At 41.7% G+C, this 27,438-nt stretch overlaps 1 protein-coding gene across 1 annotated transcript; it reads right to left on the reverse strand.

The window, feature by feature from the left end:
• Positions 1-7,584: 7,584 nt before the first annotated feature.
• On the reverse strand, positions 7,585-27,438 carry LOC133905811 (putative disease resistance RPP13-like protein 2). The gene is made up of 3 exons (XM_062347578.1): positions 27,128-27,438; positions 14,158-14,373; positions 7,585-10,096 (listed from the first exon to the last, which is right to left on the reverse strand). Exons 1-3 carry the CDS (start codon positions 27,391-27,393, stop codon positions 7,825-7,827), a joined length of 2,754 nt encoding a protein of 917 aa, XP_062203562.1. The 5' UTR covers positions 27,394-27,438; the 3' UTR covers positions 7,585-7,824.

A 27,438-nucleotide genomic window follows, 5' to 3' on the forward strand; every position in this document is an offset into this window, starting at 1 on the left:
GAAATTCACGGTGGACTATGTGGCTCGCATGTGGGTACACGAGCCTTAGTTGGAAAGGTATACAGACAAGGATTCTTTTGGCCGAAAGCAATCAGTGATGCGGATTACATAGTTCGAAGTTGTATACAGTGTCAATTTTGGGCGAAGGGGTCAAGTAGGCCTTCAGTGAACATACAACTAATCCCACCAGTTTGGCCATTAACACGGTGGGGAATTGACATTGTCGGCCAGCTGCCAGCCGCTCTAGGGAACTTGCGGTATGCCATCGTTGCGGTCGAGTACTTCTCCAAGTGGGTGGAGGCAATGCCGCTTGTAAACATAACATCGAAAAATATCCAAAAATTCTTGTGGCAGAACGTCATATGCCGTTTCGGAGTCCCGCACGAAGTGACGGTAGACAACGACACCCAATTCGACAGTGTAGGATTCAGGCACTTCTGCGAAGGCTTGGGGATCAAAGTCCATTTTGCATCTGTATACCACCCACAGTCAAATGGAGCCATCAAAGGAGCAAACGGTATCATCTTCGCTGGTGTCGCGAAGCGACTGCAAGGCCTGGTGAAAGGAAAATAGATTGAAGAGCTGCCTAAGGTCTTATGGTCTATAAGAACAACGGTAACAAGACCAACTGGTTTCGCACCATTTCACCTGCTCTTCGGAGAGGAGGCAATGACCCTGGAAGAATGCAAGAACAAATCTTTCAGGGTCATAAACGAATCAGAGCAAGGCGAAGAGTTAACATCAAAAGATGCCCCTCGAGGAGGTGAGATTGCAGGCCGCCAAAAATTTGAACAAGTACCAGGAGGAGACAAGAAAGTGGAGAGACAAGAAAATATCCTTAAAGAACTTCCTCCCTGGATATTTGGTGCTGTGAAGACTCGGCAATGCCTCATCAGTGGGAAAACTACAGAGCAAATGGGACGGTACTCTCTTAGTCAAAAGGTCGTTAAGACCCGACTCGTATCACTTGGCTACTCTAGAGGGCGAGGAGCTCCCGCATACTTGGAATGCGGACAACTTTCGCAAATTCTATGCCTAACAACGGTGAAGGTCTTCGCACCCCTGGGCGAAGAATCCGTGCCAAGGCGAAATTTATGTAATTTTCTTTTTATGTAATTTTCATTTCATGTAATGAAAATGTACGGGAACTACACTCTTTTCCTCACACGGGGACCCCTTCGTTAGGGTGTGAGGTTTTAATGAGGCAAGCACCCTTGTAAACATCGATATAATGGAAATACCCCCAGAAAAGAACACTTGGTTCGAGTATGAATAACCCATTGTCGAAGTATGCCAGCCTTTCAGAACAAGGTGGTACACCAATCGACGAGGGACGCGCCGGAAATAGACGGCACAACTCGAGGTGCGAAGTGTAAACAAAAGACAACGTACCCTTTCGACCAAAAGACAACGTACCCTCCTGGCAGCACTATATGATTTTACAAAAATTAAAAGAAAAAATTGAGTTGACCTCCCGACAGCATACAGCTAAAATACTAACTACTATATAATGTAAAAATTCCAGGTTACCTCCCGTGAGCACTCTTTTCTTATAGTCATTGAGCTTGACTTCTTCCATACCTTTATGGCCTTTTCCCAGCGTCATTGGACAGAATCACCGATGTGGTTGTTGTAGGATCTCTCTTCTTCCACACCTTTTCATCAGAGTCATCATAAGATATGGGCTTATGCCTAAGAGACTCCTTTTTCATCAATGTCCATGTTAGTAGATAAACATAATATATACAATATGTACAGTATGCAATATAATTGAAGTAAAATTAATATGAAAGAATAAAATAAACACTTGTTCGTGTTGCCGATCCCCGGCAACGGCATTAGAACGAGCTTGCTGCCGCTATTTACGCACACAATATAAATACCTTAAGTGTATGGATCAATTGTAGCACTTTTACCTGAAATATTCTAAGTTTATCGTATCCATAAAGACCAGTAAGCAAACTAGACAAAAGTTTACTTTAAACTAACAAACTAGTTCTATTCATGAATACAATTGTATAGAAAGCTAAGGTTGTTGATGGTGATGATGGTATTTAAACATAATGATTAAAGAACAGTACATTTCCAAGCCTTAGCTAGATATACAATAAGCACCATTTTGATAGCAAATAGTTATGGCTCATAGCATAAAGATATCAATGCATAATATATGATCAGCTTCTTTAAATCCATTAATTCTCTTTGATTATCATCTATTAAGCCCTCATGGTTCACCTCCTAGGGGTGTCACATAGGAAGGGTATGCACACCCTCAGCTGTTAGTTGAATATGAGCTTGAGAATGATCAGTGTGTAGTAGTGTACATAGCTCAGCTTGTACCTTAACTATCATGCTAATTTGGACTAATAGATCTAATCAACATAATTATATCTACCAGCTAGTCATCTAATTGCGAACTATGCGAAGGATCAGAAAAATGCACGATAATTAGGACAAAAAAGAATATAGGATCGCGGATCTTTAATATAAAAAGCAATTGATACTTCATAAAACATAAGATACAATTGCCGTCATAGCATACTATGATAGCAACAGTTTCAGCTCTAAACCCCAATCTAATTAGAACCTCGCAGTCTTATTAGATCATCTAAGGTAACCTAAATTAGTCTAGATAATTAAAGCTAAAGTTGAAGTTGTTTTGCTGAGATTGGCTCTGAACTTGGGATCTTTTATGTCAAAACGTCAAGAGGGTCCAAGAGGTTGCCACGTGACACAACAAAAGGGTACCATATGATACCTGGACTCATTTGCCATGTTGGCCATGGCCAACTCGCAGGGTGGTTTGTCCTCCTTGTAGAAGATGTCTAGGGGCTTTCATGTAGCCGTAATGCGTGTAGATTTTCCAAGATAGACTTAAAAAGATAAGTTAAAATCTTCGATGATTCGGTTTACATATTTGGCACTTATAGAATATTTTAAGTGATGTTGGTGGTAGCTCCTGGAAGTCTTGTGTGAGGGGAAGGCACCTTGGCCTTGGATGGGCCGAGGTGGGTTTTGAACTAGCAGTGCCATGTGGCACCAAGGACCATGCCGCACAGCTTCACCATGTTTTGGCCTCCAAGTGGACCACTTCCTGGCTGATCGATGCCTATCTTTCCATAGGGTCCATTTGTATCTAATTTTATCGTCTTTTCTATAGATTTCTGAAAGTCATAACCAAATGACACTATACACAAATATCATCAAGGTTAGCATTAATAATGAATAATAATGATGAATAATCAATAATATATTAAGAGAATATGATGCTAATAGTTGTATATAATGAGCATCATTATTAGCAAAGATGTGAGTATTGATCTTGGTATTATCTGAATGGAATCCCTTGAGCTCATGTGGAGGATTTGAAGGAATGGCCCAGTTTTGCATGTTTTTGGTGTTTTGGGGGGAGATTTCATTTTCCTTCAAATCTATGATTTTGGTGATGTATTTGTGGTGTTTCTGAGAGCTATGACATGTGAGAGCATTCTCAAAAGACTTGGTACCAAGATATCTCACAATCTCCTCAAAATCAACTTTTCTCTATTTTGTTGTTTCTCTTTCCCCTTCTCCAAGTTTTGAAAAAAGATCCAAACTATTTTGAGTTCTTGGCTTGATTCCTACTGAAAAGGTTCACTATGGTCATATCTACTTTCCCACAAAGTTTCGTGAGATTTGGACTTAATTTGAATTGATATGGAGATTTATGCGAAAAGTTTTAGGATTGTTTTTAGGTTTAAGACTTTCTTCAGTAGTCTGCCTGAAATTGTTTAGTAGTTCTATTTTGTGGTCTGTTTTGAATTACTGTATGTAATTATGAAGTATTGACTGACTGTGTAACTACTGAAGATATCCATAGCCTTATTGAATCTTATTCAGTATGTCTGAATTCTTTACTCAGTAGTTCATAATTGTTCTTTCAGTATCTCTTCTTTGGGTTTTCAACTACTGGCCATCTGAGCTTTCCTTTTGAGCAACTACTGAGATATCCATAGCAATATTGTATCTTAGTCAGTGTGTCTGAACTGTTGTCTTAGTCAGTGTGTCTGAACTATTGTCTTAGTAGCTCGCAGCATTCCTTCAGTAGTTCTACTGCTTTGATCCATTCATTTTTTATGTTGCTTCTGCATTGCCTTGAAGTCTTCCTAACTTTATTCCTTGGGTCAGTAGCTCTGTTATGAGTAGGTGATCTTAGTTAGTTTGAAGAGAGGTGCGTTGGATGAAAAATTAGGATAGTATATCTAATAAATTGGTGAGGCTCATATTCAACCCTCTAGTCCTCTTGTCAATCCTTCAATTGGTATCAGATCCTGGTCTAGGATCATATATCATATTCACAATTTTGTCTCGATGAGATATATAACTTTATAGTTGATAAATTTTTAATTTGAAATCATCTATGTGTCCAAATCTAGTTTGCAACCAATTTGACATTCATAACTTATCAAGCTCGACTTCTTTCATCATGGTTCATCATATGAGTATCTAGCACTCCTAAACTACATGAAAAAATATTAACCAAACAATTATCTAAAGTTTCAGACAAAAAAGGTTATCGAATTACTACCAGCAATTAGTGATAAGTGAGATGGTTAGGAATCTACACGCAAGAGGAGAGGTCGTGAGTTTGACTCCGATAAGCTGCACGTGCGTGCATTTCACGTAAAAAGTATCGTGGTGCATGACCGTGAGGGTAGATTCGCCGGTTAAAAGAATTATTTTGCAGTTTTTATGAATTTTTTTTTTTGCCTAAGAAACTTCAGATTTTATGAGAGTATCACCACCGGGTTCATGTTATGAACTAGTCGTGATAAATATATCATTGCCGGTTAACACAAGCCGGTAGTGATATTCGGCAGTCTCCCTGTTGATTGTGCACTGCTGGTAGTGATTTTTGGTAGTGAATGATTTTTCAGCTAGATGCAATCCTTAGCATTATTGCAAATTAAGAGGAAAAAATCGAACTAAATTATAATATGGGCCCTTATAATATTGAGTCATACTATTTTTGATGATTGACTTTTAAGGCCAGTTTTGAAAGTTTGTATACGCCCGTAAGTTGTCCGGGACATCCTGGCGAAACATGTCACTAACGATCGCCATATAAATCATATATAAGTGTGGATCTGCACAAAAAGTCAAGAAATCCTATACGTCATCAGACGCTTTTGAGATCATGTGAGATTGGCTGAGCGAACGGCAACAAAGCGCTGTAGGGCTGGGGTTTGAGATGTACTGTGCTGCCACATGTCATGCTCTGGTTGTTTGGTACGGGTGGGCTTATTTGCAAAATTAAACACATTTTTCTCTCGAAACCGTGAGTCCATTTTTGAGTGCCTTTGAATCACGGTGTTGTTTATAACTAACGCAACAAAATAAGATCTAATATGAATATATTTTCATATTTTTTGTATATAAAAAAATTCAGCATTTTGAATGTAGTACTTCAACTTTTCCGATGTATTGTTTCAACATTTTCACATAAAATGTTGAACTAGTGTTCTCAGATTGTTGAAGTAGGTTTACAAAATGTTGAATCCTTTGAAAATGTTGAATGCATATATTGACAAAAATAAAAAAGTATATGAATTGTAAGGATTATGAAAAATAGGAAAATGGAAAAAGAAAGGAAAAGAAAAAGCATGCCTGTGTGTCATGGGCCGCACACACTCGGTGATGGGTGTCGTGGATCCGGTGGGTGCGCTGTCCAATTTCAGATATGGCTTATGCGCAGGAGGTCCCTAGAAAGTCCTACCCTCATCTATTTTTTCCCGATGGGCGATGGCAACTTGGCAATGCAATTACCAAATCCTCCCACGACAACCACACATACTTCTCCTTCTAGGCTCTCGACTACGAGAATCAAGGCAAAGAAAACAACGACCTTTCAATGATTGAATATAAAATCAAGGTACAAGGTGCTGTCTAGGGACTTATGGTGGAGATAGGCAGCTAGGTGGAGGCGTGGAGGAGACGGTAACCAGTGGCAAAGAGCAGGGGCCTGGAGGCGTGGTGATGGAGTGGGAGGAGGCTAGGGGATTCCCCATATTAGGAAACAACTATTGAAGCGGCTTGCTAACACAATGAGGTCGCCACATCCTAATCATTGAGTTGGCTAAATACTAAGAAGCGGAGCGGCAAGCGGGACAGCAGTGAAGCAATGAGCCTGAGAGAAGAGGACGTTAATATTTGTGAAAAATAGAAGAAAGGACATACTACGGCCCTCAATAATAAAGAGCTTGAGCAAGTAGCACTACTACAGAATAGGATTTTACTGTCGGTTCTAAACCCTATCACTGTCGGGGACCGATAGTGATAGTCAACCCCTGAATCAACATTTTTTGTCCGAAATAAGAGAAAAAATTTGGCCACCCACACACTGTCACAAGTCACGAATCACACGATTTTTCACACGCATGCAGTTCACGGCACTCTAACCCGGGACCTCTCAGCTCACGCGATACATCTTACATCCTATCACAGAAGTACTAGTGATCACAATAGGGATATGCTTTGATCCTTGTTTTTCTAAAATTTTGTTATGATTATTTAAACATTTAAATGACTTCAAATTAAAAAGTTTTCAACTACAAAGTTGTAGCGCTCGTTCATAGAAAGTTTGTCCTCATTCGACTTTGTGTAAAAAATTATGAATTTTTTAATATAAGCTATCATGCATTATCACTGTCGGTTCGTAACACAAACCGGCAGTGATACTTGATGAACTATTATTACCGGTTCGTGACTAAAACCGATAGTGATAGTCAAATTTCACTACCGGTTCATAAGAAGGACCGACAGTGATAGTATTATGGATCTGCCACCTAAGGCCGCTCTTCTTCGATAACTGGTGCAATGAGGTAGCATGGAGCTCGATTGGGGGGAGGGGGTTACAGGGGATGGGATAATATGTGGCGAGATTGAAGGCCACCCAGAACAGTGAGGAGGTCGACGGCGGGCAACAGCGAAACGTCAAATTGGGGATGGTGAGGAGGTCAAAGGGGACCATCGTGAGGGGATCAACAGTGTGGGGAGGCGAGATGTGCAAGGGGGCAGCGAGGTAGGTAACAATGAGTCAGCAAGATGTTAGATGGCGGGGGCAGCGAGGGGCTCGATGGCGAGCGTGCTCTGCTCCTCCTTTTCCCACTCCGACCTCTGAGCCTATGCAGTGGGAGGAGATTGTGGGTTGCAATTGTAGTGAACATTGAAGAACAAAGAGGAGGAAGAAGGGTATATTGGTCTTTTCGCATCTCGCTTAATATCAGTTTGATGGAAGAAGGGACGATAGTAGTAAATAAGGGATGAAAAAATCAATCAATGGTAAGTAAGGAAATCTTTTTTTCTCAGTGGAAAAGAGGAATCAATGATAAATAAGGAATTCTTGGCTCTAGACAAAGTACGAGGAGCACCAGTAGATATTGGATAAGGTTGAGTGCATGGCCGCATGTTTGATGTCACAATTTCCATTAAAGTATGATTGGAGAGAAGTAAAAGATAACTAGGTAGTCGTTTTGCATTAAAAGGGACAACCACTGAGATTGTGCAAGAACTTATGTTTAGTAGCTATGTTTATATATGGGTTTGTGGCAGGGTAACCATCACGAGTTTTGCCACATTATTACATGAGTTTATATACAGGAGAACACTGACACCAGTTAGGTTAGCACAATATTACAATCATTCAACACGCACAGCACAACATATTTGAAAGAGGGGAACACACAGTACACCTGACACAGTGGTCATAGTGGCATAATATGTATATACAGCCCAACCATAGAAGCAGTAAGCGCGTAGCACACGTAGGAATAATAGCATTTTAATTCAGAGACAGCTGCCGGTGGTTGCCATTTTTACCTTCTCAGCCAAAAAGCGTCCACCCTCAGGTCGCAGCAGCATTTTCTTCTTAAGATCAACCACGATATCATCCTTACCCACGATTTCATAGTGAGGATAGTGGGGGTGAATTTCCAATACTTTGAGCATAGGATGCAGCCTCACCTCTATCTCGACCCTCTCCAGTATTTCCACATCAATAATCTTGATATTCCTCAGACGCTGAAATCTGAAAGAAGAGAATGCAAGTTTCCTGTCCTTGTACGAGCCAGGATACAACACAAGGGTGGCAAGAGAGGGTAGCTCAGCCAGCATGCTAATGAATTCTTGTGACACATTTGTTTTCGCCAACGAAAGCATGATGAGGTTAGGGAGACCTAAGACGCCCTTACCATATTGGTCGGATGAATATTGCAGATCCCCATTTAGAAACATGAACTTGAGGCGGCGGAGGGAAGAGGTGATGAAGACACTGGGCGGAATAATTTCACCTTGTAACATCAATGTCCTAAGGCTCTCAAGCTTCTCTAAAGAACCAGACAGAGCATCCACATTGCGACGTGAGATATCCCAAATAAATAAGTACTCAAGATGGATCATCTCTCCAAGCGTCCCATCCAAAGCCTGCTTGGAATCTTCAAGTTTTATGGAGTCAAGTGTTTGTAGCTGCTTCAAGTTGCCAATTTGCTTGGGTAATTTGAGGACAAAACCAAACACATGCCTAAGTGACTTAATCATCCAGAAGGTCCCCGGGAGTTCTCGGACATTAGTTTCCCTAACATCCAATGTTTGAAGGCTAGTGAGTCTTCCTACTGACGACGGGATATGTTTCAATGAACAGGATGTGATGCCTAGGTACTGCAAGTGCACAACATTGCCTATTGCACTTGTCAACTTCTCACCGATCTCAATGCCTTGAAGATTGATGACACGGAGGAACTCAGATCCATGAAATAGTTCTTTTATGTGAGATTTAATGTTCTTCTTCTTCTTAGAGATTTCTCTTTGTTGAGGTGAATAAAGTATATATGCACGCTTTCTTTTGGACACGTGCTCCTGATCTTCTTTAGGTACCTGCTCAAACTGAGAGAAGATAGATCGCAGCTTTGGCAATGGATTGGCCAGCACAGCATATTTGTCAGTGTAATTCTGTAGAGAGAGGCGACGAGCACTTGTTAATGTGGGGATGTCATCGCCACTATGGACCTCCACGAAGCTTGCCTCGTGTGCTTCAATCACCAAAAAATCATGGACTTTGTTTTGGATGGTGACAAGCATACTCCCAAAACTAGACTCATCATTAATCTTCACTGGATTGACAAGATTTCTATGAATCAACTCATTCAAGTAGATGTAGCCAATCTTCTCCATTGACTTCCCACCTCTTGACCTTAGCAATCCTTCTGCAACCCACATACACACCAAGTTGCGTGCCTCAATTGTAGTGTTGGTTGGCAATGCAGCAAAGTAGAGGAAGCAACATTTCAGCTCATGTGGAAGATCGTCGAAGCAAACTGACAGCATACTGTCAAGCCGCTTTGATTTCCTGGTCCCAAGGTACTCAAAAACCTTGTCCCACTCACCTGGGAACTCCTTGGTTTGCACAAGACCTGATAAAAGAACCACCGCCAATGGCAACCCTCCAGTGATTTCAAAAATGCGTTGTTGGTAATTTTTTATGCCTACTTTATCTTGCACTTCCATAAGGAGTAGCCTCTTAAGGAACAATTCCATGGTAGCATCTTCATTCAGTTTTTTTACCTGAATGGAGATATGACGATACCGGCTAGGTGGCTCTTCTGGTTTAACTTGTGTGATATGCACTATTATACTACCTGTAGCACCAACAGGAATGGCAGCCAGAATGTTCTTCCATTCAGTTCCACTAACTTCACCATCTATCACAAGCAGGTACTTCTTATTTTTCAATTTATCTTCCAACATTTGCCGGGCCTTGTTTCTAGGGCAATTCTCATTGTCATCTGTTAGTTGCTGAACAATTTGTTGTAGGATATTGGTAGCGGTTAAATAAGGTGCAAAACTCTCCATGGCATGAACATTGTATTCTTTCTTCATAGCCATTTCTTTGTATATGTCTCTCACAAGAGTTGTCTTGCCAGCACCACTTTCTCCATACACGGAGATCACCACTGGATGGTGTTCTTCGCTCTTTTCTTGTTCAGTTAGAGTAACAAATACTTCCTTTAACTTTGTGTGCTCTTCCCCATATATCACCATATTTGACTCATGTAAATCATCCCTGCGGTTCAATCATATATCATTATTAGTAGCAGCAAATATATTTGGAAGAGTAAGTTGACAAACATATTCACATAGTGTCAAACACATAGTCTATCCATTGACTATCAATAATTAAAAAAGTGAAAAATGTATATTTTCCCACTCAAATATGTGCAATATTTTGTATCCCATTTACTACTACAGAATACGTTTTCAGTCAGCTTGTAACCGTTTTCCCAATCGGGTGACAGCAAGAAAGGGATTGTAAGAATGAGTAACTACTATAGTCGGCTATAAGAACCAACCAAAATAATCTTTAGTTGCACCAGAGAAGGCCACTTGCATACCTTGATATTCTTGTTATGATCTATTTAGTATTTGAGCTTTAGCCTTTTAAATTTTTTGATATCTTCACAAAATTTCATTTATAAATTTTGAGTATTTTTTAATAGAAAAGTATTTTTGCGATTAATGAAAGGTTAATCACTAGCTAAAATAATATACATGAATTATTCAAAATGTATTAACATCATATTTGCTATATTTTTAATTCAATTTGACAAGGCACTAACAAAGTGACCCGCATTGTTTGACAAGGGTATTCTGGTCCGACAGCTTAAAACGCTAGCTTCCCTTCCTTATAACAAGTGCACAATCTCCATATTGTGTTCAGAATAATGCTCAAATCACTTTTAATTTTTTTTAATTTGGGGAAAACTAAAGGGAACAGAATGAAACTAAAGAGCAGTACAAGTATGGAAGGATTCTAACCCACGATTACATATAGTAGATCTATGATTGGGCTCAAGCTCTAACATCTATATAAAAATTTTATGGGGAATTATGTAGTGTTGGAGGTCTTTTTGGGTTTAGGAGCGATGTTTTTGTTTCTATGGATCAAGAACAGCAAACATAATAGCCACTAGAGGGACCATTGGAGAAACTAACGGATGTTTTGTTATATATTTTGCTTTGTTGCAGCAATATAGAGTGATTCTCGGGAAGGAAAGGATAGCAGTGTGACAAGTATATGTAGTGAAACTCAAGGCACGGCATTCACCAGCTCGCATTGGTACTTGTAAGGGTTTGCTTTCGTGTAGTTACACTACCGGTTCCAGCACGTCTATATATATACACATCGACATGTAGCAGCCGATTGTAGTCCCACGACAACATCTCCTCTTGATGTGATCCGCCTTTGGATTCCAAATTCCCCAATTTTCATTTCACAAGGTTTGAACCGGTTACCAAGCTTCCCAGAATTTTATTTTAATTTGCACACACATTTTCTACTGCTATTTTTTGCACAAGCTTCAAAAGGCATACATCTACGTTTCATGCGCATGATTTGGCACACACTCTTTCTACTGTTGTTTTTCTTAGCATTTGGTAGTGTTTTCCATCTTTTGCTCTTTGCTGCTTGATTTTCTCTGCCGGTGATTAGAAAATAAAAAGTCGGAAGTCGATACAAAAGATTTTGCTACCAATCAAAGAAATTTGTGGTCGGACAGAAGGCTGTATGCAGGCTGTTTACTAGCGAAAACACTACAAAGTTCAGAGAAATTTCTAGATTGCAGTTTAAAAAATCAGAGTACAAAGTTCAGAGAACTTGCGTACAAAGTTCAGAAATCAGTGTAGAAAGTTTGGAAAACCAAAGTAAAAACTCCGAAAGTGCAAGCATTTCTAGTTTAATCTGGCAAAAAATCAATTGTGTATTGCTAGAATAAGAGGAGTAGAAGGTTCTAAAAACAAGAGTAGGAAGTCCCAAAAATCAGTTTAACTTTCAACTAGCTACTAGACAAATTTCAAACAGACGACTCTCAACCTAAGTGCTAAAACCTTCTATGTGGACACCTCTCATCCGTGGTGTGATTAGTTTGGGGTTCAAAACATTGAAACAATAATGAAAAACTAAAGTAAAATAAGATTCTTTTGTAGAAAACAAAAGAGAATTTAGAATTGAAAAGGATTTAATAAAAGGACATAAAAATGCCTAAAACCAACTAAAACACAGAAATGAATGGCCACCAATACCCACTGCTCACATGGAAAAAAGTCACTCATGTTAATTGATGTCGGGCCGGCTCGCTAGACCGGCTGTTTCAATCTGGCTGGAACCAAAATGAGAACTGACTGCTAGACCTGAAACTAGCATCCGTGCACGATTTAGCCATTTTGGAGGTCCTTGCGGAGGCAACACAGGTCAGCAAAGGATGGAAAGCTATAAATAGTTTAGGGGAAAACATAGACTTGCTTCTACTGCTCTCTATATGGCCTATAAATATAAATTTGAGTCGTACATATAAGAGGCTTCTAGCCGAAAACTTATACTTTATCTTTCTAGTACCTTACAACATGATGTATGGTATAATTTATGTTACACATCTACTTTTCTACAATTTACACTTTTTGCAATTCACTTTTTCCTTGCAAATACTTTCCGCACCTATTTCGCAACAATATGTCTTTAAAGACCTAGGAATCAGATTAGTTTATAAATGTAATTTGCTACAATCACATTTACCACCATCCCTGATATCTAAATCCATCAACTCCATCCCATAACATTTGCTCTGACAAGCCGAATGTTGAACGTGTTGCCCGTAGCCCGACTCGCCTTGGAGGAGAACAATAGTCTTTTATATTTTGTTAGAACTGTATATTATCCTCCTTAAGAAAATTTTAAAGTTTCAATGTTAATTGCAATCATTCAACCTGAATTTAACGTATTCAAATAGGGAATTGAATTTAATTTCACCAGAAATTCTTCAAATTTTTCTATCATCCCCAAGCACGAAGTTGACGAAGGAGGTGTGCCACCAAAAGTAACGGTAGAGGATGGCTATGTGATAATATTGCTGAACTCATTTTTATGGTTTAAATATGAAGTGGCTTTGGAATGCATTAAAGACTCAATTTGTTTTCTTGGTGTTACAATTGAGCTGCATCGGACTGGCCATGGGTGAGCGCATCAGCAAGGTAGTGTGGAGGTGTAGGGTTTGGACATGACAACCAAACATGCAGTCCGTGGGTGAGCAATGGGTGGTCAAGGTATGTGCTTGCCACCAAAACAGGGTTGGACTATTAGGTGTAGGGGTGCAAATGGGATGGATATTTTCCGATCGTCCGACTACCTGAAGGGGTTCGAAGCAAATATGAGATGACCGATATCCGTGTCCGACAGTGTTTGATACTATTCATCCGTATCCAATCCGATATTCGAAGCATCCGAATGTTAGATGTTACGAGAAAATCTAGTGTAAACTCACTTAAAAACATGATAGTATATAGATAGATTGTCACACATTCATAGACAGAAAATATTGAACGCTCTTGTTTTCGGATCTCACCGATCACTCTCTCGTTGTGCTTATTTTGATTGCACCCTATACTGTTTAATGTGATGTGTGTGGGTGCAAAAGAAGTGAAAATTTTCTATCTATCCACATCTAACCGTCCGAAAGGGTTCGAAGCAAATATGGGATGACCGATATCCGTATCCAACACTATTTGACACTATTCGTGTCTGATCCGACTCCGGAAAAAAATGTAGGATAGGATATAGGATCAACGATATCCGTCCATATCCGATCCGATTGCACCCCTAATTGGGTGTGCTTATTACCTAACTGGAGGTTGTGAGCATGCCTTGCATCTCAATTTCTTCGATGGAATAGGTTTAAGATTTGCTGAAGGTGTCAAACTTGTTAAAATTTATAAACTTGTATGACCTTGCCAAAACTTGCCTAGAAAATTTGTTTTAAAAAATTGTGAGACTTAGGTCATATTTTCATATATAACACTTGAAGTTTTGGCTTTTATACATGAAAATCATTTTTTTGAAACATGAAGTTTCAATTTTTAAACAAACCAAAATATTAAGTTTCACAATTTTGAAACTTGAACCCTCATTTTCAGTTTCTAAAGTTCTAGCATTGTAACGTTGTCTATTTAATTAAGTCCTTAATTCATAAGCAAACTCTAGTCATAGCACTTAAGCGCGAGTACATTACATTGGAGACTTAACAAGTGTAGGGGGTGAAATATAATTAAGTGCACAAGGTAGTTCCGTCTACTTACAATTTTGTATGAGTGTAAAATGTTGAAGTAGAAGGTTTCCATGTCACATCTGTCTTGTGATGTGCATCCTCGATCTTGTATTTATCTTTGTTTTCGATGATGTCATCAAGCCTTGAGTTGATTGCTTTAATCTTTCTAGATAGGCTACGTCTCATCCGTACCTGTGTTGTAAAAGTTGCCAGGCATCTCATTGTAGGACGAGCCCACCTTGGGTACCTTCATAATAGACATTTGTGCACAAATATATTAGAGGTAGATATTGGAAACTTCTTGGAGCGTAGAAGCACTGCTTATAACAAAAAAAAATTGTAGACACTAACAGTGTATTATTTTGTTGTTGAAAGTTTGTCTAGCCTTGTTCAACTAAAAAAAAATTGTAGCGAAGAAATGAAAAGTGAAGGGGGGAGATCTCGGATTTTAAACTGCTGGCTTGCTGCTGTCCCTGGGAAGAGAGGTAAATAACATGGTTTCCCAATATTCCTTGAATTTTAGCTAAGTTTGTTAAACCTTACTTTGAAACTTTTGAAATTTGGAACTTTGTTTCATGGTGCAAATGTGAGAGATTGCAAGAGTAACAAGCTATACTATCCAGGTGGTGCTACAGATCGAGTTCGGCATCCCCTTAAAAGACATTTTATGCGATCATTCGAATAATATTGTAGAAATAGAGTCCTTCGTAGCATAAACGAAGAGCCACAGCAGACAGTGTTGCACATCTTGCAGAGTAGCACTGTGGCATGCTTGATTTTTGAAACTAAGTTTTGGTTAGGTCTATTTCAATTTTCAAACAAAATGTGCAAAGGTTAACTCAACACAATTCTCTGTTAGGTTGTATATATAATGTGAGCTAAATATCTTAATTTCTTTGTTCATTTCTTGTACCTGAGTCTTGTATCTTTATATTTTTCTCCAAATAATACTAGAGTACTCCCTCTGATTCTAAATATAAATCGCTTTAGACTTATGCAAAGGATTAATAAAGTAGGTCAACCAACTTCATCATCTCTCATTTATACCATGTTGGGAAGGATTGCTCTATCTTTAAGGAGTAGTAGCATTTATTTAGTAAGAAACACAAACCCTAACATATATATATACACACACTACTATAGAAAAGATCATCACTGCCGGTTAAAAATGACATCACTACCGGTTTTGAAATCGACAGTGAATAAGCGGCAGAGATATTCGATAGTATTATTGCCAGTTTTAGAACCGGCAATAATAAAGTTATCACTGCCGGTTTGTGTCACGAGAAATTGTCGGGGCCACGAGGACGTGTCATACAGGAAGTGGCTACAAGCACACGGACGTGTGAGTGATGGTTAAGTGGGAGGAGATACAAGTGCAAGCGGCAACGACAATCAGGTTGTATCTCTCTGATCAGATCATGTACCATGTCATGAATGAGTTGTCACCTAAAAAGATTTGGGATAAATCGGCCAATCATTTCATGTCCAAAACATTGACCCAGAAGCTATATCTAAAGCAGAAACTGTACCGCCTAAAGATGTAGGAGGGGTAGGATCTTGCTAAGCACATAAACATCTGCAATCAAGTTGTAGCCGACCTGGTAAAGGTGGAGGTGAAAATTGATGATGAAGACAAGGCGATTATTTTTCTGTGTTCCATGCTAAAGTCTTATGAGCACTTGATCACTACATTGATGTATGGCAAAGAAGTAGTTAAAGTAGATGATATTGTTGCTGCATTGTTTGTTCATCATCAAAGGAGGAAGAACGATGCATGTGAGGGTTCATCAATAGAAGCTTTGTTGGTCAAGAGTGATCGAGGCAGGGAGACTGACAAGAAAAAGAAGAAGAAAAGGCCACAGTGCTATAAGTGCAAAGATTGGGGATATACGAGGAAAGATTGTACGAAACTAAAGAAGGGCGTAGCAAATATTTTGGTTTACAAGAAAGATGACTCAGAGAGTGATGGTAATCATTTCGTACTATCGAATGAAAAGTGTTGTGGTTAGCGTGGCTGTTAGATTATGCAAGTTCATATCATGCAGCATCTAAGAAGGAGTGGTTCTCTTCATACACTGAGGGTGATCTTGGTCATTCTCACTTGGGAGATGACACAGGGTACCACGTTGGTGATATGCCCTAGAGGCTACCATACAGATAATTGTATCAATTTTATATTTATGTACTTTTGAATAATATGTTATTAGGTTTCTTGGATAATTATCCTTTACATTGATTAGCAATTACATGACTTGTTCGTGAAGCTCTTTGTTTTATTATAATGTTATTCTAAATGATCCCTAGTCTTATATCATTATGTGGGACAATAATGATTCGCAGACTAGCACATGTATTGATTGATATGTGGACACATATTAGAGAACATTGTATTGGATAGACCCACCTTAGATACTACTGGGATTGTTATATGATGTGCCATCAGTTGTAACATTAAATGGTGTACCTACAAAATCCTTAGACCTGATATCGTCATTGATTCTAGAATGTGTAGCGGCACACTTTGAGGCTGTCAAATGGTACTCCATAACTAGGTAGTCATAAATGTAGTTTTTGGATTTATCATGAAACATGTTGGGGGATGTGAGCGATCAAGATGGAATTTGTCCCTCCCACATAACTGGAGCGATAACTCTGGGTCCCTTATTCAAGATGGAATTTATCCCTCCTATATAATTGGAGAGATATCTCTGGGCCGCTTAATGTGGTTGGATTAGAAAGTGCATAGCCATACTAACGTGATTAAAGAGTTAATCATGAGTTGAGTGATCCACTGCAAGATTGAGTAAATGGTTGAACTATCATAAGGATGGCACATGTCTCGCCTTTAGCTTGACTGGTATCGTGAAGCAAAGGGATTGGTGCATGTGTATATTATGGTTCAACTGATATGATCTTTATATATACTCGGGAGCCCATATGTCTTGCTAGGGACCACTGTTGATTTCGGTTCGGAAAGGAATTTACGAGTTGTAACCATTTGTACATAAACCTAATAGGTCATACACTTAATGGGTTGAAACCATTAAGTGTATGATCTAATGGGATACCATTAGGTGATCCATAAAAGAGTTTGATCATATTGTAATCTGTGAGGGACTAGAGTCATAATAGGGTACCAACATGGGAGCCCATAGTAGGATCTATATAAACGGTGGCGTGGGGAGGGGCACATACAGTTGAGCCACTCTGAAACCCTAATTGCGCCCTCTCCATCCGACCTCTCAAAACCCTAGTCGTATGTGCAGTGCTAGGACACCAGCGTTCGACGTTCCACCCCAGGACGTGTGGATACTGTAGAGGCATTGCTGCTATTACGGCATTGATTGGCTCGCCGAAAAGAACTCAAAGTTGTTGGTGATTTGACTCCTACTCTATTCTGGGTCAGAAACTGGAACGATCCCGAATAGGAAGTCGCTCTTGAGTAGTCGAAACACTCCCAACTAGGTAGTTGTAACACTCTCGACAAGGAAGTCGATCCCGGAAGTTGATCCTGACTAGGAGGTCCATCATCTACGACAACCTTGTTGAGTTTGATTGCTTCCTCTACATCGACCTACACGACGTTAGACCGGTCTGCTCTAACTCTTCTTCCACTGTACTGCACGTCAAGTGGTAACAATCCATGATCCTCTACTCGTATGGTTTCCTGGTTGAATGTGGTAAAAAAATTATTTTGCGCTATCTTAGTCTACCCGTTCCCCAACAACTGCGTCATGGAATTGGCAAAATCAGGTTGAAGATGTATGATGGACAGGAGGTGCTACTCGAGGGTGTGCGGAATGTATCCGAACTTAGAAAAAAAACTGAACTTGCTTGGAATTCTACATAAAGAAGGTTGGTTGTATCAGGTGGTGCTAGTTAAGAAAACCTTAAAGGTGATGCAGAATGGCAAGACTATGATGATAGACGAGAAGATGGGAGCTCATCAGTACTAACTTAAGGGTGAAGTCATGGAGGAGAGAGCTGCAAACTTTACGGTATTCAGTCCTAACGGTGTGGCATCCTCACCAGGCTGCTCGAGGTGAGTAGCGGAGCTGGACGACTCAAGTATGCATACACAAAGGTTCGCATATTCAACAAGGTGGAGTTGGTTGGAATATGTGTCAAATATGTGTACAGATAGATTACGTATTGGACTTGAGTTGTATTAGGTGGTTACGGATAGAGTTTGTGTCAGACTTGTATTCCTGGGCCCATAAATATTGGGCATCACCACCATTGTAACCATGGCGACAGGCTCACAAGAGGCAGCGGTGGTTCTGCCGGATCCCCGAAGTAGCCAGTGTGGCAACTGTGGGGAGGAGTGCCTGTAGTCATGTCTCGGGGATGTAGGCGTCGGCAGAACCTCATTAACAAATATGGTGCCTTTGGTGTCGTCTGTGATCTTGCATGTTTCTCAGTAAATCCGTAGCTTTCGCGGGCTAATTTCCTAACACCTCCCATGCCGTTGCGCTGGTCCTCCCTCCTCTGCTACTCTACACCTTTTCCCCACCTCTTGTTGGCACCTTCCCTCACCATGAAGTATAGCTCATGTTCTTCTTATTACTTGATGTTTAGTAAGCCTTGTTCAATTATATTTGCTTTATGTTAGTTGAGTCCGGTCATGCATGAGCCTACAGTGTGTGTGTGTGTGCGCGCGCATGCATGCGCACATGTGCCATGCATGGGTAGTGTCTTTTGTGGCTAAGATTAGCTCATGCCAGGTCTGAGTCATTGCGCGCTTTGGTTTCGTCTGGGTCGTGGAAGGTTTGGGATGGCACAGTTGCTACGGCATTGGCAATAGTGCTGGCAGTGGTGGGAATCAACTTCTCCTGACTAAAAAAGGTTGAAGATGATGGGTGTGATGGTGCCTATGACGTCTCTATGGACAAATGCAAGAATTGTAGGAACTTGGGCCATTGGGCCAAGGAATGCCGCAAGCCAAAGAGGACCAAGGAGGCCTATCTAGCCTGAGGAGATGATATGATGAACCTACACTCCTAATGGTCAGGGTCTACATCGTCCCCATTCCTCCACTACCGTCGGAGACAAAGCCAATCTAGCTAGTCAAAGCCAAGGTGTTCGCACAACTAGATTAGGAGGAGGAGCACAACATGGGCCTCTGGTATTTGGACAGTAGTCCCCGAGCACTCACAGTTTCCCGAGGGCCTGAGAAGTCCTTCGCCGGTGGTCCCCATAGGGGCTCAGCGGTGAGGTGTCAACTAGTGAGAGGCCCGATGCTGCATTTAAGAGGGCGTGTGGCCTGTCACTTCCAACCACTCCCCCCACGCTCATTGTCAGTCCCTGCCACGGCCTGGCACGTAGGGGTGGGGATATTTAATGCGCGGGTCCCATCGCACGTCATCCGACGCACCTTGGGATAACGTCGCAGGGCTCGAGGCGAGACGCCTACCGCCCTGCTGTGTCAGACTCGCTCTGACCGGGCGGGCATGCGGGGCTGCTCGGTGGCTGCCCGGCGGGCCCTCCCCGCTGCGCCCGCTGGAAAGCGGAATGATGACGGCGAAGACCGGACGGGGGCGCATTTTCAACCCTCCTCGTCACCTCATGCAGCAGCCCATGATGATTGCTTTCCATTTATGGCACCTTGGAACTTGCGCCAACCCTTTCTGGGCACGCCACTCGCCACACCGGGTATAAAAGAGGGGCAGGCTCCCCGGAGAAGGAGGGAGTTTTGGAGAACACTGAGGTGAACTGAGATCGGACAGAGCACATCGGACGAACTCTGGTCGACGATAACGGAAGAAGCACGAAGCTCTAGACTTAGACAAACATTCTTGTAACACAGAAGATCCTCAAAGAGACATTCTCAGAGCATTTATAGCATACACACAGGAGTAGGGTATTACGCTCAGTGCAGCCTGAACCTGTCTAAAAATCCCCTTAGCATTTACTTCCTCCTGCATCCGATCATCCACTCCACCTGCATCTCATTTACTCCCATTTAGTTCACGTACGAGGCGGATTCAGAATCATCCCCCCGGCCGAATCTTAAAGGGGGTCCCTCTTAATCCCAGCTTGAGGAGTTCACCCTCCGACAGTGGGGGTACTTCACTAACTAGTATACCAGTCACTGTCTCTTCTCTCATTTGTCGAGCACTTGTTCCACCACAAATACTCCACTTACAGCGTGTGGTCCGTCTGCTATGTATAGCAAGAGCTCTTCATTTGGGTCGGGAGTGACTAGCACAGGGGAGAAGAAAGATACCTCTTGAGACTTTTGAAAGCCTCATCAGCCTCTTTAGACAATTCAAACTTGATGTGTTGGCGTAGTAACATGAAGAAAGGAAGCCCCCGGTCTCCGAGTCGGGATATGAAACGACAAAGAGCTGCCATGCACCCGGTTAGTTTTTTAGCTTCACGGACTAACCTGGGGGTGGCATTTCCTAAATGGCCTTGATCTTGTCAGGATTAACCTCGATTCCCCTATATGACACCAGGTACCCAAGTAGCTTTCCTACATCAACCCCGAACGCACACTTCTCTGTGTTAAGTATGACCCAGTGCTTGCCTAGATTGTTGAAGGTTTCATGTAGGTCGGAGATAAGATATTCCTTCTTTTTAGATTTGATGATAAGATCATCAACATATGGTTTGATGTTTTGACCAATCTGGTCATGAAGGGTTATTTCCATGCCATGCTGATAGATGTCGTCTGCATTTTTTAAACCTAAGGGCATCTTTACATAAAAAATACTCAGAAAGGAGATATAAAGGAGGTTTTTTCCTCATCCTCGAGATGCATACTGATTTGGTGATAACCAGAGTAGGCATTGAGAAGGCTTAGATAGTCGTACACGGAGGTGGAATCAACAACCTGATCTATTCGCGGTAGCAGGAAGGCATCCTTCGGGCAAGCTTTGTTGAGGCTGGTGAAATCCACACACAAGTGCCACTTGATGTTTGACTTTTTATCCTTGATAGGGTTGGCAAGTCACTCGAGATGATCCACCTCTATGATAAACCCTACCTTCATGAGCCTTCCTTTTTTCTCTTTGATTGCTTCCTTCCAGTCGGGCATGAACCGTCGGAGCTTCTGTTTGACTGGCTTGGGATCAAGCCGGAAAGCTAACTTGTGCTTGATCACCTCCCTAGGGATACTAGGTATATCGAACGGCTACCATGCAAACATGTCAAAGTTTGCCCAGAGAAAAGTGATGAGCTCGAGTTCCTATTTGGGATCCAAGTTAGAGCTAACCCGAATAGTCTTGAATGGCTCCGCTGGGTCCAAAGGAATGATTATGACTTCTCCGTGAGATTTCACAGCCACCTTATACCTCGAGTTATTGGTCTCCTTATTAGGTTAGTGTTGTGCCACCATGTCGAGACTCTACTTATCACAGCGGAGGCCTGCCATTGGGCATATGTGGATAGTGATGACTCCTTCGGGTCCTGGAATCTTCACGCACATGTAAGCGTATTGAACAGTGTCCATGAACTTGGCTAGGGTTGGTCGTCCTAATATGGTGTTGTACGCCATCTCAAAATTGACTACATCAAACAAAATCTTCTCTATTCGAAAGTTATCGAGCTTCTCAAAGGTGACATGAAGCGATGTCTGGCCGATAGGTATAGCCGAAGATCTGGGTACTATGTTATGGAAGGCTTGAGTAACCTGCTTGATTGCAGATCGTGAGATATGCATCGCATCGAGAGAACCCATGAAAAGGATGTTTAGGAAACTTCCTCCATCAATTAGTACTCGGGTAACCTTGTAGTTGTTTATCGTAGGCTCGGCCAAGTGGCCTGACCGTATGAAGTTATATGGACAGTCGTCTTGGTCGAAGGAGATTTCGATGTTTGACCACTTGATGGTCTCACAACTTTTGGGGATGGCTACTAGGACTTCTCATGCCACTGTCTTATACTATCATTTGGACTCGTATAATATGGAGCCACCGAACATGTGGTCGACGATCCTATCCCCCTCCTAGTAGGATATCATGTCTAAGTCTTCGTCACTGTTGTAGCTAGAGTCCCTGCTCTAGGTCATGATATGGGTCTTCTTCCCCTTAGCCTTGTCAACCTCTGTGTTCATCAGCTTCAAGTAGATGCAGCATTGGTAGAGGCGGTGACCATTGGTCTAGTGGAAGTCACACCAGGGCTTAACAGAGCATTCTCTAGTTCCTGGCAGATAGCCCTTGCCATGAGGTGTATCGGGAAGCTTGTCAGGAAGATCTGCTAAAACTTCGTCAGTTTTAGTTTTATTGCCCTTAACTCCTTTGGAGTTCTTCTTACGCTTGCTCTTTGCCTTGTCGATATTCTGCATGAGTTCCTTGACCGTCTCGGGCTCCTTCCTGGCGACATCCTCAACGCATCGTCGGCTCCTGACCCCTTGAGTAAATGCTTGGATGACATCATGGTCATTTATCTTCGGGATGGTGTTCCGGGCATTGTTGAACCATCGGACGAACTCGTGCAAGATTTCCTTCTCCATCTGTATGACATGGAAAAGGTCGTTCTTCTTACCGAGGTGAACGTACGTGCCTTGGAAGCAGGCTCGAAACAAGTCATAGAGCTGCTTCCATGAGTAGATCGTCCCTAGTGGTAGATTTGACAGCCAAGTCTTGGCTGACCCCTCAAGGGCTTTGGGGAGGCAGTTAACCATCACCTTTTCGTCCACGCCAGCCGCTTGGATGGTGGTAGTGTAGATCTAGAGAAACTCAACGAGATTGGTTGTCCCATTGTACTTTTCAATTGACCTCGATAGGAATCGAGCCTGCCAGTCAACCCTTCGTAGATCTGGAGAGAAAGCCTGGAACCCATTGATGGCACCCTGATCGATCCAGATAGCCACGGGAGCGCTACCCGTTAGGGTCGATGATTGGCTACGACTTTTGCTCGAGCGACATCAGGATACCCTCCAGTTTGGATGCTGAGGAGAAGTCGACTGCTCCTCGGGGGTCCTCAAGTGTCTTCATTCCTCGATGACTTCGTGCGGATCGTTAATGGGATGGTTCCTGATCAACGAGGTCTTGCGGTGGTTGGGAGCTCGTTATCTTCCCAATCTATCTTGTTTCGAGGTTGTGTCTCTCTGGATCTAAATCATCAAGAGAAGGATCAGCGCAGGATTTCCCCCGATTAGAGCTATTCGCAGTTGCAGCTTGATGAGAGTTCTTGACCTGAAGCATAGCTTCTTTCGTCATGTTAGTCATCAAGTTTATCTAGCCCTGGCCATCATGGGTAGTCAGATCTATAGCAGGGGGTTGTCAGAGGGTCTCCTGTAGAAGGAGAAGACTCTGAGCTACCGCAGATATGAAACGTTGGGTTCCTAGTTGATGGTCGGGAGGTGCGAGGTCCTGGATTCTATTATGATTCAGGATTGGAGTAGTTGTCATAATCGGAGGTTGGTTGTTGTTTCCCGCAACTGGGGCAGTGGGGTCCTGCGTGTTTGTGGGATCGTCATCATGATTGGATGGAGCAGAGCCTCATCTCCGATGGTGAAGAATTCTCGGGGCTAATCTTCGGTAGAGGAGGAGTCTAGATCCATCATGGGTTTGTCATCGTAGGAGACCTCTAGGTAGGTACTTGGATAATCCATGTTGTCAGAAGCCGTATGGGAAGATTCTGACTTGCGGAGTGCGCCGCTTACGTGATCATCTTGGTCACGGGGTGATTCAAACCTGATGACATATTCTCTGGCACATTGATTCATAAAATGACTTACCTCGTTGATGGAGTAATCGCTAATAAGGTCATCATCGAGATCCACCCGGTCGACCATCGATTTCTTATAGATTGAGAGGGTAAATTTGTCGTAGAACCCCTCGTCTGAAAAGCAGGTTCTTGGTGCAGACTTGGATGGAGTCGGTGACATATTGTGTGTCAAGGATTTGGTGTCTTTAATTATATTCCCTACGGACGGTAACAGCTGTCAATGATTTGTGCATCACTAATCTTACGAATACGTGAAGGATGTAGGGGATACTTCCTGTAGTCAAATCATACGACAAACACATAGATTTATGCATGTTCATGCCTCCCAAAGGATAATAGCTCTATATCCTGTGATCTTGTATTAATCTTCAAGACAGTATTACAATGGGGGTCTTGGCTAGCCTAGAAAGATCTAAACCTAATCGATGTCTTCTTGTTTGTAGTCTTGGCAAGATGTCGATGTAGATCGTAATTACAGAAGGCTCGAGGCTCCTATAGGCTTGGGGCTTGTTTGTTGGATTTTAATAGACTTATCCTCCACAGGATCCCCTAACTCTGTATATATATGGGGGGCGCTATGTGGCTCCTGAACTCCTTCTTGAGTAGGATTTTGATATTCTTAGAGATAAATTAAACTTCTATATTTGTGAGATACTCAAGTACCTGCGGGTAGTTTCCATACATCTAGTGATTCTTTTCCCTGGTAAGAATGTATGCTCCGAGAATATAGAAAACCCTAAGAGATCTAGATACACATAGGTACTAATATACTTTAGTTTTATGCTACCCATCATCAAGGTTCCATTACATCCTGAAGTGTGTAGATGAAGGGAAGATTGTTGTCGAGTACTTCAATACCGAAGGGCAGCTCAGACATGCTAACCAAGCCACTCTGGATGCATCATGTTCTATGAACAACATGCGAAGATCAGCGCCGTGGAGGTCAGTTAAATATACAAGTCTTAGTGGGGTGAATTTTTTGGATATTATACCTCAAATACTAGAGTCCTAGACCGATACAATTTCAAAAAGGCGCCTATAAATATGAGTTAACTCTGATATGTGTACCTGTACCATTATGCTAGAGAGTTATCTTTCGTGTTTTTTTACCTCCCTATTAAAGGGTTTTTCACGTAAATCTATATCTCCGGTATCAAATTTGCTAACAAAATTGTTACGCGGTGTTTAGTAAGCCTTGTTCAATTATCTTTGCTTTATGTTAGTTGGGTCCGGTCGTGCATGAGCCCATAGTGTGTGCGCGCGCCGTGCATGGTAGTGTCTAGCATGGCCGAGATTAGCTCGCGCCAGGGCCGAGTCGTGGCGCGCTTCGTCTGCGATCCGGATCATGGCAGTCGTGGGATGGTACGACGGCTACGGGACGTACGTGCCAACATAGGTGCTCCCAGTCTGTTGAGTTTGAGAATAGAAGGAAGAAGGAAAATCCCAAAAAAGCTGCCGCAGTTTGAGCAGCGAACATCGATTGCCTCCTCTCTGTGTCCAGTTGCGTTCGCGCGTGTGTTTGTGTGTGAGTCTCTGGTGATCACTTAGTTTAGTCTGACACCTCTTTCTCTTTGACCTCCCGTGAAGCCGTCAGGGAGAAGGTGCACCCAGCGGTGGCACGCGAGGAACCGGGAGGTTGGCGGATGGCGAGCTCGCCAATCCACTCGAACCGAAAGGGAAGACAAACTAAGCACTTGGTAATATAACCCTCGGGAAATGGATATATTTTGTAGTGAAAGGACGACGACTTTTGACAGGAAAAATTATGGCCAAGAACCAAGCTGTTGCTTAAAACCAGAGAGTCAATTCCCCTAGGTTTGGCTTCGTAGTGAACCAAAAGGCAATAATTTAGAATCTGTTTGGCAGAGCTCTCAGAGTAGCTTCCTAACTGGAATCAGAGGAGCTCTGCCAAACAGCAGCTTTCAGCTTTTAGCTTCCTAAGTAGAATTCGTGGAAGTGATTCTCTGAAATGAACTAAAAGTTATAGAGCTGAAAAAAATAGTTTTCCCTAATTCACTTCCCGCAGAGAATCACTTGCTCTATATATTTTATTTTAGAGAATCACTTTTAGCCACAGAATCACTTCCTACAGAGAATCACTCCCCATAGAGAATTTAAATCAGAGAGAGCTCTACCAAATAGACCCTTAGCTAGAAAACATTTAAAAACTGTATGTGCATGCTTTAAACTTATGGCATGCACATCTATTTTTAGTAAAAAAATATTTAAACATTGATATTTTATTTTATTTTTGGATTTTTTATATCTTGACTTGCAACACTTATCTGTGATCCACTTTAATGCATGACAAAAAACAGACGAAACATTTGATAAAAATCCATTTGATCGTTTGCCTCTTAAATGCAATTGATTAAGCAACTATGTAGAAAATCGTAAGCAAATTAGAATGGATCCATGAGCAATTTAAGATGAGGTTAAGACAATTCAAATATGGTGCTCAACAAATTTTGCGAACAAATTAGAATTATTTAAAGAAGATATCAGATCTAGCTGCTATATATTTTTAATAAAAATGAGAATAATTTGTGAACAAATTGTGAAAATAATGTTTCGCCAATATTCTAAAATTAGCAAGCAAATTGGTTGAATACTACCAGCAACTTGATGCATTCTCATAAGCAAATCCATACAATCCGATAAGCAAATCCTTGCATATCTTTGCTGGGCCTAACAATCGGCTCCTGCCCTGTCGCAGCCGAAGTAGGTGGAGAAGAAGACAACGCATGGGAGCCGGCCCACTCATACCCCATCCAAAATGCTCATGTCCATATACTTTTTGAGAAATTTTACGGTGATCCATTAATATGAGTTATCTATTTTTAGAGTCTAACAGTCTAGTTTAGGCATGATACTATTTATTTCTCACCGATAGTATAGGTAGTATATGTAAGTAGTATGATAGTATTAGAGTTATTTTAGGAGAAAAATACGTGGCATAAAAGTAATTAACTGCAGTTATATGTCTCTAAATATAGTAATATTTCATTGCTGTTTTAACATTTTAATCTGCATTCGGTATGAGAGTTCATTTGCTACCCATCGGCTAGGGTTAACAATCCGCCGTTTGCGACGTCGATCTTTCTATTAGCAAAAGTATAATGATTAATTTTAACAAAATTACCATAATTATCAAAATATTTAATTACGTGGATCGTCGGATTAGATTTATACTACCTCCTACCTCTATGTAGTATAGACTACCATAAAAGAGCTCTATTTTTACTAATAATATATGTACATACTATATAAATATAAAACATACACGTGCAATATTTAGATTTTACCATATATATATATAATACCTGGACTTGGCCAGGTGGAGATGGTAATGATCGAGGGCATCCTCAGCATCGAAGACCGCGTCCCGCGTCTGCTGCATCCACACCCTGGTGATCTCGTCGGAGACGGCGCGGCGCCTGGTGTCGGCCTCGCGGAGGAAGGCCTGCAGCCACATGAGCTTGTCCCGGAGCCTCTGGATGTCGGTGTTCACCGCCACCAGCGCCCGGGCCTCGCCCACGGCGATCTCTTGCAGCCTCCCGACCAGTGGGCCGATGATCGCCTCCGCCATCTCGAACCCTGTCTTTCGTCGCCCGCGCTAAGCGCTTTGCTGTCC

This window comes from Phragmites australis, chromosome 23 (genome assembly GCF_958298935.1).
Source record: "Phragmites australis chromosome 23, lpPhrAust1.1, whole genome shotgun sequence".
Lineage (NCBI taxonomy): Eukaryota > Viridiplantae > Streptophyta > Magnoliopsida > Poales > Poaceae > Phragmites > Phragmites australis.

Bases quoted from the DNA above. Each gene is read 5' to 3' on its own strand.
- LOC133905811 (XM_062347578.1), bottom strand. From the start codon at position 27,393: ATGGCGGAGGCGATCATCGGCCCACTGGTCGGGAGGCTGCAAGAGATC. The intron at 14,374-27,127 runs GTATTATATATA...TCTATTATGAAG, and splicing joins CTCCACCTGGCCAAGTCCAG to GTACCCAAGGTGGGCTCGTC. The intron at 10,097-14,157 runs GTAAGTAGACGG...ATTGAACCGCAG, and splicing joins TTTTACACTCATACAAAATT to GGATGATTTACATGAGTCAA.